General features: G+C 46.0%; 1 protein-coding gene across 1 annotated transcript in view; it reads left to right on the top strand.

Moving 5' to 3' along the window:
• The window catches only part of adgra2 (adhesion G protein-coupled receptor A2), a 32,721-nt gene extending 17,156 nt beyond the window's left edge, over positions 1-15,565 (top strand). The window contains exons 3-19 of the mRNA XM_037481594.2: positions 6,904-6,975; positions 7,904-7,975; positions 8,062-8,133; positions 8,744-8,907; positions 9,288-9,501; positions 9,613-9,777; positions 9,856-10,054; positions 10,148-10,297; positions 10,396-10,557; positions 10,788-10,988; positions 11,134-11,323; positions 11,535-11,743; positions 11,822-11,949; positions 12,033-12,156; positions 12,250-12,398; positions 13,127-13,216; positions 13,376-15,565. Of these exons, the coding sequence (XP_037337491.2) occupies positions 6,904-6,975; positions 7,904-7,975; positions 8,062-8,133; positions 8,744-8,907; positions 9,288-9,501; positions 9,613-9,777; positions 9,856-10,054; positions 10,148-10,297; positions 10,396-10,557; positions 10,788-10,988; positions 11,134-11,323; positions 11,535-11,743; positions 11,822-11,949; positions 12,033-12,156; positions 12,250-12,398; positions 13,127-13,216; positions 13,376-14,762 (3,748 nt within the window). The 3' untranslated portion in view covers positions 14,763-15,565. The remainder of the gene's footprint in view (positions 1-6,903; positions 6,976-7,903; positions 7,976-8,061; positions 8,134-8,743; positions 8,908-9,287; positions 9,502-9,612; positions 9,778-9,855; positions 10,055-10,147; positions 10,298-10,395; positions 10,558-10,787; positions 10,989-11,133; positions 11,324-11,534; positions 11,744-11,821; positions 11,950-12,032; positions 12,157-12,249; positions 12,399-13,126; positions 13,217-13,375) is intronic.
• Positions 15,566-15,777: the final 212 nt, after the last annotated feature.

Raw genomic sequence — 15,777 nt, 5'->3', positions numbered from 1 at the left:
TTATGTGGTCAGTGGTGTAATCAAAGGGCAGCCCCCTTCGGGCTGAGTAAACACATATCAAGGAATTACACTGCAGCTCTTCCCCTATGCGACAAGCATCAACACAGTCTGCTCCCTGACTGCACATGAAACATTCTCACTCTTGGCCCATCTCGGTTGTGACTCCCAAGTGTGTACTGAAACTCAGAGTGCGTTTCCTAGTATGGGCAACCTCGCTTCTTCTCCAGCAGTTTTTCTAAAGGGCCTGGTAACTCTCTCAGCAGACGCACACTCACACCCACACACTCACACCAGACATCTATTCAGAGTTGAATGCAGACTGATCGGCCGTTGTTAGCAGGAGAATACAGCTCCGGAGCAGGCCACCCTCCTCCAGGCCCCGGGACAGACAGTGCAGCAATCTACACAGTTAGCCCTTTCATTAGGACAAACCTCCTCAAAGCCACGATCGCCTTCATAACCTGCCAAACCACCCAAGTGCTAAGGAGCGATTTAGCCTTGTTTGTTTTTCCCCTCTTACCGTTTTTGTAGCTCTTTTTAAAAAAGGCTCGCCATCCAACAGCTACATTTGCGTCTTGGAATACCTCATTCTTTTCAGCTTTTGGGATGAAACACAAGTTGAATCATACCTTCCTTCTGCGCAGTGTGGGCTTTATGCAACGTAGGTCACACACGTATGTGGACACACCCTTCGCCCTGCGTCACTGTACTAGTGTACCTGTTTGAGCACCTCAACCTCTTTGCACGCCCTTCCTGATGGGTGCTGACGCCGGCCGCCCCTCTAACGAGACAGGAGCTTTATGAGTTGTGGACAGATCCCAGCAGCTTGTCCTGTCCTGATTTGAGGCGAGGTAATGAGAATAATGAGCAAAGAGAGGGTCAAGGCAGCCTGGCTCTTGTCCAACTGGGCCCCACTGCACCATGGGACACAGGACAGGCAGGCAGGGGCACAAGGGGCGCTCATTACCAGGTTTGCTCACCCCACCGGTTGAAAGGGAGCAGAGAGGAAGAGCACAGGGCAGCGATGATGATGAATGAGAGATCAGCGGGTCGCCTGCGCTGAACACGTCTGAAAGGCAACAGTGAGGCTTGTGGTTGGGACGGGAGGCTCACAGGTGTTGGCAGCATGGTGAACCTGACGTTGAGATGATCCCTACAGTACGAATCTACCTGACGTGACTACCCAGGAAATATATATATATATATATATATATATATATTTGTAATTATATAACAGCTTTATTTGAGGATTTGTTTTTGATAAAAAATAATTAAGGGCAGTTTGCACTGAAACCGGTGACCAAAGTCACAGCGGGCAACCAAACATGCAGATGTTTTCACTTGATAGGAACTGTTAAAAAAAATTCCAACACAGACCACTCAGTCTTTGCCTTCGCCTCCCTGAAACCAACCTTGAAATCGCCTCTGCCATTCTGAGCCGCTCGGGTTAGGAAGCGGTCCAACTTAAACAACTTTACCATCTGACACAGTGGAAGTGGAGCCAGGATGGCTAAAGATGGTATGGTGGCTGGAGGGAGAGACGGAGGGAGGGAGAGAAGGAAAGCACACTCCTGCAGTTTGTCTTATATAAATATGGGGTTGTTTTTCTTAGTGGTAGATTAACGTTATTTCCACACAGGCCAATTACCTTGATGAGTGGGAACACAGCAGAAGTGGGCAGTGTTATTGCAAGTGAAAACAGTGAAAAAGGTACACAGCAAGGATCCCTCCTTTTTTAGGCCATTCTGGGTAAGAAAAGGTTCAGATTGCAGCAGCCCACCATTCTGCAGAGAGCTGACGCCAGCTGTGGAAGTTTCACATGTGAGTCTTATTTTTCCTTCTCGTAGAAAAATGTACATTTGTGTTTGGAGATTTGCCTGCAATCACCCTTGAGTGGCCCACAGTCAGGCAACATTCAGCTAATGAGAGTGCATGACATTGAGGGGTGGAGCGGGTGAGGAAGGGGTTAAGCGTGCTGGAGAGTGGAAACAGAAAGAGGGGTGCTGCTGGAGTTGATAGACTCCAGATGTGTCTCTCAGATAAACTGAAGGAACGGGGTGTGTTTGTATTGCAAGCCTAGCTCAGTCATGGCTCTGGGGGTTTATTGAAACAGCGAGCGAGCCCCCTCATAAGCCCATTACCAAATTGTACACTTAAATGCCAATAACTCTCTCTCTCTCTCTCGCACTCTCATTCTGCAAACTTGATATGGTTTCAATGGCGTTTTTCCTCCAGAGGAACTTGAGCTTTCCCTGGACTTTACTTCCCCCCCCCCACTTCCGCTCGTGTTTCTTTTCTGTTTTATTTTTGCATCTCCCCTCTCCCAGCTCACAGGGTCTCTCGCTGTTCCTCCCCCTTCCCACTCCGTACATGCCGTAGTCCACCTCCTTGCTGAGAATTCCCTCATGGACTTGAGTCTTCCCTTTCATTGAAAATTTGAAAGAAAGGCGTTTGTTCCTGTTTCCTTCTCAGTTGTGCAATGTGTTCAACGTTCCAGTTTTAGGTCTAGTGACTTATTGGTAAAACAGAAACTGAAATGGGATTTGCTGCCTCTGACAGTCATCATTCATCTGACAAAAGTCCAATTAAAACCATAAACCTTCTTTGTTTCTGCCTGCTGTGCATGCTGGTAGATCTCTAGACAATTTACGGAGATGCCTACATGGGCATCGCCCCCCTTCGGACACTTGAAAAGCCATAACTGAAGTCAATAACTGTCCGTGGTTTCAAAGTTTTCCTTGGCACAATAATCTCCAGCTCCTCTAGCTGCAGACTATAGAAACATGTAATCAACTTTGGACTCTTTACACTGCAAATAAAAGTGTACATTGCTATTTCTGTGCCGTTAGGGCTATGGTTTATGTTCCTGTCAGTCATAAGCAGAGTCTGATCCATACAGTAATGGCCGTGGACGATCAGTTGCTGATTTTCCAGACTTGACAGGAAATCTTAAATGTCCAATGGTAATCCAAATAAAAGCTTATTAATAAATATAATAGGTTGTTTTTGCTTTTACCTCAATGGCTGCACAAAGCCATTGGTTTTCAGATGAACACAGATACAAAATGTTGATTAGGTAGCACCAATGCCGTAGAAACTTTTAAAAAAAAGGAGAAAGAAAATAATCTGGAGAAGGGGAAGCAAAGCAGGAAATTAGTGCAAAAACAAGAGCTTTGCAGATTCCGGTTTCCTGTTTTTAGGGGGAAGGCAGGAGTACGTTTGGGGCCAGTTTCACAGAGACCCCATTGTGAGCAAGTGTGTTGAGGGGAAGGGAGGTGGGGTCTGCCGGGCCATACACAGGGACGGTTTTGCTCAGTACTGAAACCCCTAACCCACCTGCCCCTCCCTACAGGGGAAAGCTAGCTAGTAAAATACAGAGAAAGAGGAAACTGTAAAAATAAACGAGCAAGGGCCTCTGCTAGAGACCAGACAGGAAATGACCGGCAGCACAAAAATGGTCTCCACCGACCTCCGTCAAGATCTAAGGTGCCAGTTATCCCGCCTTCATTTTATTCACAACTGACCTTTAATCCATTTAGAAACGTTTATATTCATTTCTGTCTCTAGGCAGTTGCTTTTATAAGTTTGCAACACTATATACATCGATATATATAGATAGATAGATATAGAATTGAAGTCTTAAAATTGGCACTGTAATGTCATTAAAAAAGACAGGAACAGGAAATTCTTGATTCCAGTCCAGCGATAATGAGTGGCAATTCCCTGGCTTCAATCATTTTCCCAGCTCCCCCAGGGTCCACGGCCTAAACAATGTCAGTGGAGCACTCCAGCCCCTGTCGCTGCGCTCCTGATAATGGAGCGCTCTACAGAACATGTCTTCATTATTACACTCTCCCTGGCCTGCAAGCACGTCGCTCCTCTCCAGCCTGCATGGAGCCCGAGTGCTCATCACATACACCCACAGAGAAATGACTCTTCAGAATGGCAGAGGACCAGGACCCATTGATCGGGGAGGAGTTTGTCGGGGGGGGGGGGGGGGGGGGGACATTCTTAACGGCAGCCGCTGGTGGCCCATCGGCAGCACACAATGGTCCCTTTTGGGTTGGAAGTGAGCTTGAGTCTGCGACGGCCACATCGCGCAGGCCGCACGTGGCCATGAGGGTAATCATTTACTGCAGTCCAGAGGTTATAAAGAATAATCCCCAAAAAAAGGAATGATAATGCGACAAAACGAAAAACTACACTGAAGATAAGCACGGTCTAATAGCTACATGTTGCAACTTTTAGCCTTCGGTATTTTCAGCCACAGAAAGCGTGAGGCTTTGAAGTATTTCTTGTCTCTGCTATTATTCTCTCTCTCGGTGACAGCTATTGTCATCAGTGTCGAGGCCACTGAGCTGTGAAGCTGTTGTCAGGGAGGGCGCTGTCTACCCCAGAGGGCACACAGACAAGTCATCGCCTGAGTATGACGCCTGCTGGAGCTACCGTACTGTTGGTCTGACATGTATCTGTGGCTGTGAGCCCGTTGTGAGGGGCTGCAGCACAGATTTGGCCTGGATTAGGGTGTTGGGCTAAGCGCTTGGCGAGTGCTTGAAATCCTGTTGACTCTGGTGAGCTCCTCCACATTCCCCAGCTTGGTGATAAGAGAGTGTATCAGAAGAAGGGGACTGCTGATCCTCTTCAGGCCCGATGCGCACAAAGCACTGCAACCTTTCAAACCGGGTGTGAAGGAGTAGACTGTAGGTAATAAAGATGTTTGATGTGTGATACTCCATTATTTATCGCTAGTTGATGGCTGGTTTTATCACACTTGGCAAAATATTTATGTTCAGAAAGCTTGAGGTACTTAAGAACGAGTCAATATCAGGCGCATGTGTAAAAGTGTGGGGCTCAATGAAATGAAGTCTCTGCAGTTCATTTAGGGATTATGCATGCATGCTTTAGCTTCCCGTAACTGTCCAGGCAAAGAGTGCAGTCCAATGTCATGCCTCTGATGAACAGCTAAATGCACCTGTGGATGCTTGTTTCTTAAAGTCATTCTTGTATTAATCAACATTTGACTGACTGATTATATTGCCTGATTTAATTTTTGTATTTACAATATATTGTGTAACAAAGGCAAACGCCCAATTAGAATAGAATCAGCAGCGTTTGAATGTAGAATTTCACCAATAAATAATAGGACAAGAGAAAAACATGCTTAATTCCAATAACCCCATCTTTTTGGAAATTAAGTTTGAAAGTGAGATTGTTATCTTGTAACCAAACCAGGATTTGTGGTTCATGCGTTCCTGCTTACTTGAAGGATTGTCTTAATTCCATTACAGTATACATTGAGGTCAGTGTAAAGGTGTAGGGTGTGTAGAGTGTGAAAAGGACAGACGGACAGGGAGAGAGGGAACGAGGAAATAGTGGGCGGTGCCTCATCGCTCATCGCTGCACTAATGAGCCCCGCGACACACTGACTACAAACTGATCAACAAATCCTCCACAGCTACTAATATGAAGAAACTACGCCTTCAGAGCAGGGCGCATAGCCACACAAATACTACTACACGTAGTGTGACATGGCCGCACACACACACACACACACACACATTAAAGAGTAGTATTGTTCTCTGTCAGACACACACACATTTGATTAATGAAATAAATATAGTTCCAAGCTGATTTTCTCTTCAGAATCATAGAAGTTGAAATTTCCTACTGTGAATTTGCAAAGTGACCTGGCATGCACTCAAAGAGCTGATCTTAGTTTTCCAAGGAAACTCACAACAGAACTGATAGCGTTTGCTCAATCTTTATAAGTTGTCTGCCAACTATAATCGAGATGTAAGCAATGGTTCAGCAAGTGTGTGACCAACAGCAAAAAAAACCTGATCTCTGGCTTCCACGCAGCGGAGAATAATTCTTTACTGGAAGGCATCTCATAAAATAATTTTCCTTCCCTATGATCAAAATAGCTCATCTCATGGAAAGCGGACAGCTCAATGGTTACAAGATGCCTGAGGTTCTACATGGTGTGAGGCAGCGTGGTTGAGAGCAGCAGTGACTGATCCTTTCGGTGGGAAAAAGGAGCAGAAAGTCCCCCAAGGTCTTCCCTTCTGCAGCGGCTTCTTGGGTTAAAGTGAATTAGACAAAAAGTCAGTCATGGCGTTGATGTTTTTAGAGCTCCTAGAAGGAAATCCTCATCTGTGATCGGTCCAGGCTTTTTTTATAGTGTAGGAACATGGATTGCATTCCAACAGCGGCTATGTCCTGTCTCCTGGTCTCTTTTAACCTCGCTATTCCTTCCTGGCCAATAAGGAAAAACGGCCAAATAGTCCAACACAAGGGTGTGGAGAAAAAGCAGCCAAAGCATTAAATGAAATCTTTAAAGTCAGGTTAATATATTAATATGCATTGTTTTGAATGGCCAATGATGATTTCAAACAATAGGAAAACCAGGATGTTTTATTTATAGTATTTTATTTTGTCGAGTACCTGCATCTTGCTAGCATCAGATGGGAAATACAGATGCAGAAATACCCAGCTGTGTCCCATGGAGGAGCCGTGTTTTAGAAATGTGTCTCCAGTCCAGTTAAACTTGAAGAAGCCTTGTCTTTAAGTGTTAAAAAAGAATATTTCAACATTTTGGTGAATAACTCGACACAAATGACAAAAGTCGGATGGGATGATAGATACCACTCTCTCTTTTTGAGTTTTGAGCTTCAGCCAGCAGTAGGTTAGCTTAGCTTTGCCTTAAGACTGGAACCCAGGGGCTCAAAATGGCAGTTAATCTATTATGGTTTTTGCATGTATGAAATAAACTAAATAAGACATGAAAATGACTGAGCTTTCAAAGTGCTGGTAGGAAGAGGAAGCCCACGCACTATTGATTTAGACACATCATCATCCCTACATGGATTTTCTCATCAAGTCTAATATGTTTTCTCTCCTCAGAGACCTCAAGCACAACTTAATCAGCACCATTGTGCCTGGAGCCTTCCATGGTCTTTCTGAGCTTCGGAAACTGTAAGTAGACATTAACATGATGCTGTTTCAGTGCCGCAAACATATCAACAGAGAAAAAGGGCTTAAAAATGATACATATTGTAGTTTAAATGTTTTATGATACACGCACCACTCACAGATATTATTGAAAGCGACAGACCCACATATCCCTTCACATCTTAAGCAGACACCGTTTTGGCAGCTCATGGCAGATGGCATCATTATGGTGTTATATTGAGCTCCTGTTGTTAGTGTGACAATAAGGGCTTCCTTCACTAAGCGTCTCTGCCGATCCTTGCCGATCTTGGCCACGCACTGTCTCTGGTCTCCTGCGAAAACCTCGGGGCGAGGCCGTTTCGGCTCACGCGCCATTGGAAGTGACGGGGCAGCCGCTCGGTCCCTGCGTCTTTGTGCAGATGTCTGGTTGTGGCGTGGGTCGCGCCGCGTGACTCCCCTTCCCTCCTCCCCCTACTTGTGTTTTCCCTGCAAGGTCTGGGGCTTTTCAAAACAAACAGGGGGAGATAAACACATGCTCTGGACAGCTCTCTACTGGGTAGTGTCAGAGGTGCAACAGAGCAGATCCCTCTCTGGCTGTGGCTATACATCACACTCGGAGGCGGACGACAGGACGGGGGGCCCTGCTTTTACCCCATCAGTGATAAACCTTTACTGTGTCCCATGGAGCAGGGATAAGAGAAAGTGTGCATGCTCATGTTTAATTGTCTTAACTTTCTAGCTGTGGAAAATCACTGTTTAATGTGTTTGAAAAAGAAGGAAGTCCTGCAACCCTAACCCGTTTTACCTTCTATGTTCGATATAAAGCGTTTGATCCGATATCATTAAAACAACATGGGCATTGAAAGAGTCAAGATATCACAATCTGTGACTGTGACGAGTCCTCCTGATTCCAAAATAACCCACACATTCCTTTGTCTTTTCTCACTTTAAGCGACCTGTCCAACAACCGCATTGGCTGTCTGACTGCAGACATGTTCCAGGGGTTAACCAATCTCACCAAACTGTAAGAGACACAACCCATGAAAATATTTTGTGTTAAATGTTTGTAAAAGCTGTGGAGTTCATATCAATGGGTTTCTGTGCTGCCAGGGACCTCTCTGATAACATCATCTCGACCATGGACCCAGGAGTGTTTCAGGAGCTGCCACTGCTCAAGCTTGTGTGAGTATAACAAGACAGTCGCCGCGCTATAACCACAACAAACTCACTCTCACAACATACCATTCCAATTATGAATGAAACAATAAATATTATTGACGAAAATATAGTTTATTTAGACTCAATGACTTCAAGTCCGAAGAAAAACAGAAGATTTGGAAAGCTGATTTATTTACGCTTCTGTTTTTGTATGTTTTCATTGTATTATTTTTAGATCAAAAACACATATTTCCTAGATAACCATAAAGTAAAGGAACAAAACATTTGGATCTGAAATGTTTATAGACTAACTTATAGTCTATAAACATTCCAGATCCGAACAATTTTTCATTTTTATAAACAGTGCTGCTAGTTTTTCAGTTAAACAGTAGTTTTAATTTAGAGCAGAAATAACGTATCTAATATAATAATATATGACATGTAACAGAAATAGTGTTGGAATGCCTGTAATTTGACTTTTGTTGTAACTTGAAGAATATGCAACAATCCATTGAGCATTTAAATAGTTGTCAACCACAGGTATTATATGTTAATCCTATAATGAAGAAATAACACTTCACCTGAGCCCAATGGATTAAAAATAAAGATAAATGATCCTCACTTCTCTCTGCAGGAACTTCAACTCAGCCTACCTGTCGTGTGACTGCGGGTTGCGTTGGGTCCCGGGGTTCTTTCGCAGCAGTTCAGCCCGTCTGGGGGACGAAACCCTGTGTGCCTATCCCAGGCACCTGAGGGGAAAGCCCCTGCGCGGACTAAGGGAAAGCCAGCTGAGCTGTGGTGAGTGCCTGGCTACAAAGAGGCATAAGAACGAGGCGGTTCGCCGCTTTGTTTCAGAGAACATTGGCTTGCGGACAATTAAATTACACTCGTATCAGCGCACAAGATCGTCCCAGTATGTCTAAGGATTACTACAGCAAATTGAATTCAAAGAGAGGAATCCCGGCCAGAATAAGAGAGACACATCGGTGAACTAATCCCCGGGGTTGAATTTTCGAATTTGTGCCGTCTGCATCCAATCGGTCTCAGAGCGGCAGACTCGTAATGGCTTCTGTGGAAACATTCGGCTGAGGTTGAGCAATGACAGAAAGCAGAATGAATAATGTAGAATGACTCTCTGTAACGGTCGTATCCCCGTCCTGTCCGACTATGTTGCTCAGACGGCCCCCTGGAGCTGCACACCCTGTCGCTGCTGCCGTCCCAGCGCCAGGTGGTCTTCAAAGGCGACCGGCTGCCCTTCCATTGCACCGCTGCCTTGGTGGACAAGATCACCACCTTACACTGGCGTCACAATGGTCGGCTGGTGACCTCTGACCCAGAGATGTCTGTCCAGCTGGAGAACAGTGTGCTGCACGACTGCACCTTCATCACCAGGTAAAGGAACTTTATTAGTTATTCAAGCGATCTCTCTTAATGTTTTACAACATTGGAGCATGTGGCGATAATGTGTTATAATAATGAGCTGTCTCTATCCTCTGCATCCAGTGAGCTTATTCTATTCAACGTACATGTGGAGGCCAAGGGAGAGTGGGAGTGTGTGGTTTCTACTGGGCGGGGAAATACGTCGCGCAGCGTTGAAATATTGGTGCTGGAGAACAGTGCCTCCTTCTGTCCAGAGGATAAAGTTGTCAACAACCGCGGGGAATTCAGGTTTGTCACACTTCAACTCGGTATTGGTACATGCGTGACGATCCAGCGGTCTTACTGTTCTACGGTATTAATCCTCAGGTGGCCCAGAACTCTGGCAGGCATCACCTCACATCAGTACTGCCTGCAGCTGCGTTACCCGTCCCTGTCTTTGGAAGGAGGTATCGAACAGAAAAAGGCCTCCAGACAATGTGACCGCTCTGGGAACTGGCAGGAGGCGGACTATTCAGAGTGTCACTACACCAATGGCATCACCCGTGTCCTACATACCTTCATCCTGGTCAGTGGTGCTTAAGTTTACTACATCACATGCCTCCTGTTCATTAGACAGCATGTATAACATTGTCCTTTTTTTATCTTTCTTGCATCACAGAGGCCCATCAATGCATCCAATGCACTCACCTCGGCTCATCAGGTGCGCACATACACCCTGGAGGCTGCAGGCTTCACTGACTCTGTGGATGTGTTGTATGTGGCGCAAATGATGGAGAGGTTCATGGAATACGTCAAACAGCTGCGAGAGGTGAGAAACATTGCATCCCGTGCAAATGCTATATTGCTTTACTATCCTTTTGTCTTCAAATTCCTGTGTGTGTGTGTGTGTGTGTGTGTTTGTTCCAGTTGTCAGAGGTGTTGGTCGAGATGGGTAGCAACGTGATGCAGGTGGACGACCAGATCCTCGCTCTCGCCCAGAGAGAAAAGAGAGCCTGCAGCTCCATAGTCTACTCCCTAGAGACCATGGCCTGGCCTCAGCTACACGGTCATGCTCAGGACTTCTCCATGGTAGGGACTGTCATAATACATTTTGTAACCTTTTTTTAAATTCTATCACATATTTTGTCTAAGGCATTGTAACTATAATATATATATATAATGGTGTTGCCACAGTAAAACAATGGGATGTCCAGAAAATGTATGAGAAAAAATGTGTTAACATATTCTATAGTTTGGATGACTGATAAGGAAATTGCTATATATATAAAATATTTACTATTTATATTTAATACGTGCAGGTGTCTAGAAACATTGTGATGGAGGCCCACTTCATCCGATCAGCCCACTTCACGGGCATAACCTGCACTGCTTATCAGCGTCGCGAAGAATTAACGGGCAGCCTGGGAGTGGACGGGTCAGAGTCCACTCACGAGCAGCAGCTTCGTTTTCGCTGCAGCACCGGTTCCCATAACACCTCCCTCAACAATTTCCCACTTAAGGTAAGGGGGGGACACGTTTGTGTGTCCATTTTTAGGTAGTAATACTGCATACTGTACCAACATCACATTTGCCTTCCCAGTAATCGAGATATGCTGGTGGATGTCAACAGGAATTACACAATGTACATGTGTTTTTTTTCTTCAGAATTCAGTAGCACTGGCCTCTGTGACTCTCCCTGCTACCCTGTTTCCTCCTGATGCTCCTGCGGACTGTAAGCTGCAGTTTGTAGCCTTCAGGACCGGCAGCTTTTTCCCTCTCTCTGGGAACTCAAGCAGCACCGGGGAACACTCTCGCCGACGTAGCGTCAACACTCCTGTCATATTCGTTGGCCTAGGTGAGAAAGCTTTTTTTTTTTGAAAACACCTTTGTTCAAAAATGCAATACCTTTTGTCATTGTTGTTAAAGACGGCCGTGTGAGAACGTCTTGGAATGTTTCAGTGTTACGACTATCTAGCGTAAATTATTGAAGCGGCAAGACACCGTTGATGTTCAGAGCAATTATTAGAATCGTAGAAACTCAAGTCCAGTTATGGTTTCTGTGGCAGACGGCTGCAGCAGATGGAACCTCTCAGAGCCCATCTGGGTTTCGCTGCGTCACTTGTCCCCTGGTACTGATGCTGTGGCAGCCCAGTGGAGCCTTGCGGCTCTCGAGAAACGAGGAAGCTGGAGTGACGAGGGGTGTCAGCTGGTCCACAGTGACAGCAGCACGTCCACAATGCGCTGCTCTGTGCTCAGCAACTATGCCGTGCTGCAGGTATGTTGCTCATTAGTATTTCATGTATTATTATTCCAGCGTCAACCAGGTTGAATTCATTCTGATTTTCTTTTCCAGGAGGTGCCCGACTTTCCCAACTCCACACCCATCTCTGGCAGGGTGCTCCACCCTGTGGTCTATGCCTGCACTGCATTGCTGCTCCTTTGCCTCTTCACCATCATCATCACACACATACTGCACCACAGGTTTGGCAGTTTATTTTAAGAAAGTGATATTTTGCAGCTATTTGTTCTTCTTTTCCTCATTATTTAGCTCTGTGCCCTTACAGCACCATTCACTTATCAAGAAAAAGCTGGCACACGTTACTGAATACCTGCTTTCACATCGCCATGACGACAGCCATCTACGCAGGAGGCATAAGCCTGACCAGCTACCCAGTGGTTTGCCAAGCAGTAAGTATTCATTTTAAACAGCAGAACGCATACTAGCAGTCTGTTTAAGTATGTGTTAAGCCTGGCGTCTTACCTGACTGTGAAATGCGACAGGTGGGCATCGCCCTGCACTATTCCTCGCTGTCGACCCTGCTGTGGATTGGGGTCAGTGCCAGGGTCCTTTACAAAGAAGCTGTGTGGAGAATACCACGGCTACCGGAGGGAGAGCCTCCTGCTCCACCTACTCAGCGACCTATGCTCAGGTCAGTGAGCAAGCCATAACTCACCTTCACCCACATCCTGTACTATGAGATTGTTGTTTGCTGTCAATATGGTTTATGTTTTAGACAGATGCGGGTGCACTTCTGCATGGCCACCCACAGCGTGCACCATCAAAGTGGGTCATTGTGCCCAACAACTAAAGTCTCTCTGTTTTTGAGAAAAAAAACGTCTAGGGACATAAGAGAGTATTGCTGTGAGGCAAAAGAAAAGCTACACGCCGGTATGAAGAGTGGGGGGAGGGGAGGAATGTATGAAGCCAATATAACCGAAGCAGAGGGGTCGTTCTAAATCTGAGCACTATGATTCAAGGGGCTGCACAGTCTTACTACATATCCCGTTCTATTTCTCCTCCCCCTGTGATCCTGAAGCTGGGATCATACACTGACCTTGCTGACCCTGCCGCTACCCCTTTGTTGCCCACTCAGTCACATGGGATCAGGCCACAATAAATCACAGGCTTCTGGAGCCTATCCGGACCCTTGTAACAATCTTCCCACTGTGAAAGTGAGGGATCACACAGCTTTTTTTATATTATAAATAATCGGGGAGACATAAAAACAGAAAAAGGAAAATTACAAAGACGGGCAGACTTTGTGGCAGCCCAAGGTCACATAGCACCCTATGGCACAAACAATCACTGCTCTTTCTTTCTCGAACTTCAGCTTGGAACTTTTGTTTGATATATGTTCTCTATTCTTGATTATTTAAGGTTCTATTTGATAGCCGGTGGAGTTCCTCTTATCATTTGTGGAATAACTGCAGCTGTCAATGTCAACAATTACGGCGACAACAGCCTTTAGTAAGTGCTGCTCCTTTTTTTTTGTCTTGAGCCATTCGGCCCTTGACTTTGTGTTGTTTGTGCTGCTGACATGAATATATTTCTGTATGCTATGTTGAACACAGAGACGTGTCCTTGTTTTGCCCTGACCTTCCTGACTCCTTTTTCTGCCTCTTGCAGCTGCTGGCTGGTATGGCGCCCCAGTCTGGGGTCGTTCTTTGTCCCCGCGGGCCTCGTGCTGTTGGTGACCTGGATGTATTTCCTGTGCACTGTGTTTCGCCTGAGGCACCGTGTGGCCAAAGAATGCACAGGAACCACCCTGTCCACTCCTGTGACTGAACGCCAGCCTGCGCTGGCAGGAAGCACGAGCCTCCTCTCCACAGACTCGGCGGTGGGACCAATGAACCCTGTTGCCGTGCCGGAGGACCAGTACTCTCTCAAGACACAGTTCTTAGTGCTGGTGGCAACACATTTCCTGTTTGTGGTTCTGTGGTGTTGTGGCGCCATGGCAATGTGGCTGACGGGACACACCAGCTTGTTGTTCAGCTGTCTCTACGGAATTGCTGCCACAGTTCTGGGGGTGTTTCTGGTCGTGCACCACTGCTTTCGACGCCTGGACGTGCAGGCCTCATGGATGGCGTGTTGCCCTCGCCGCTCCCATCCTTTGTCCACTTATACGCACGCCTGCACGGCGGGGAGCGGGGTGCAGACCTCTGAGCAGGGATCGCAACTTTTCATCAACTGCCATCCACCTCCTGACTCTCATAACTCATCAGCTCCGTCATCATCCACGCCAAGTGCAATCAGCAGTGTGGGCCCCGGGCCCTGCAAGCTCACCAACCTGTTGCAGGCGGCACAAGAAAGCCCAAACAACACTACGCGTGCGCCTGTCGGTAACAACACCAGCACCAGTGCCGACAACACCGCCAAGCCAACGAACAATGTCCTGCTCACTGTTAATTCTGCGGCGCCATTGCATCCTCATAGGAGGAAAGTGATCAGCAGAACTAAACAAGGAAGCAGCCAGTATCATCACCGGAGTGAGGGAAGAGGTCACTATCGTCTCAAAGCTCTAAGGACTGGTGGTGGTGGGGGCAGCCTGGGAGCATTGGGACCCACTGGTTTAGAGCACCACAGTTCTCATAAACAGGCCACCAGTGAGAATGGCAGCATACGGCATAGCCTCTCAGAGAACCAGGCCAGCCCGCTAGCCAACGGGAAGCGCCTCGGGCAGTCCGTGCCGACCAGCCCCTCAGAGGGAAGTGACGGGGGAAGCAGCGGAAGTCGCAAACCTTTCCCGTTGCTGCCTTCCATGGCCAGCAGAGCGGCTATGCACGGGGCTCAGAGACGCTGCGCCAGTAGAGACAATTTGAAGCTGGAGCGAGACACTAAGCGCTGCTCCTACCCTTTGAACAGTGCCACCACCATGGTGCCCGGCGCCGCTGCCCCAAATGGCACCGTCAAAAAGTCAGGGCTCGAGCTGGAACAGGACATGAGTGGCACGGACAAATCCCAGAGCTCTGTTGGAATGAAGAGTGGTTTGTGGAAAAGTGAAACCACAGTGTAACGTATACTTATATGTGAACTTCTATGCATGGCCTTAATGGACAAAAAGGATTGGGTTGTGTTTTAACGGTCTCTTGATTATAATAATTATATAATTTAAGATATAAAATCATTAAGGCATCCAGGACGGTAAACTGGTACTTTTTGCCTCTGTAGCAGTGCAAGAGTTTGCTGTGAAATGGTTAGACAATGAGGCAGTTTTTTTCTACTGTCATTTTGAAAAATAAGAGGCTCATTCAGCTTGAATCATTTCACAAAGTATAAGATATCTCTGGAATTGGCATATGATGTTGATTTTGGATGTCTAATGAACAGCTTTACTGTATTAGTTGTGATTTTTCTATGCATATCAACTATAGCATGAAATGGAGTAAAAACTCATCTAGTTCCAAAGTACAGCACAGTATATGCATTTAATCTGTGGACAACCTTCCACTCTTTTTTGTTTGCTCCAAGTAATTGTTTGTTTGGGTTCATACATGTTTTTGTATGTGCTGTGTGTGTGTGTGTGTGTGTGTGTGTGTGTGTGTGTGTGTGTGTGTGTGTGTGTGTGTGTGTGTGTCTGCATGCGTACGTATGTATGCATAAACAATAGTCGAGTAATTGCATGACTGTGGCTGTAAAGAATCTCAGTGAATTAAAAAAACGTTGGAGACTTTTGAATATATATGCTGGGGCATTTCTTTTGTCTTTGCTAAGCTCCCAGCACTCAAACAGCTACAAATAGATTCAGAAGGAATAAAAAACTTTATTCAATATTCAATTCCAGCTGAAGTCATTTTCTGGTGTAATACAGGAATGAGTGCCCCCTCCTGGGTGGCAGAGAAACGTGTTATCATTGCGAGACAAATCTCAATAAATGTTTTTCAATGACAAATAACTAATACTAACAAACAGTAATCAGTCACACCATTATTTATTCACAGGTGTTGATATTCAAAGTATCTCAATGAATTTCCACAATATACTAACCAAAAAACATCACAGCATGCAGATCATAACTTATTGACATTGTT

Source organism: Pungitius pungitius, chromosome 5 (assembly GCF_949316345.1).
Source record: "Pungitius pungitius chromosome 5, fPunPun2.1, whole genome shotgun sequence".
NCBI lineage: Eukaryota > Metazoa > Chordata > Actinopteri > Perciformes > Gasterosteidae > Pungitius > Pungitius pungitius.
Note: the sequence above shows the minus strand (reverse complement) of the source record. Positions and strands in the feature narration are given on the sequence as shown.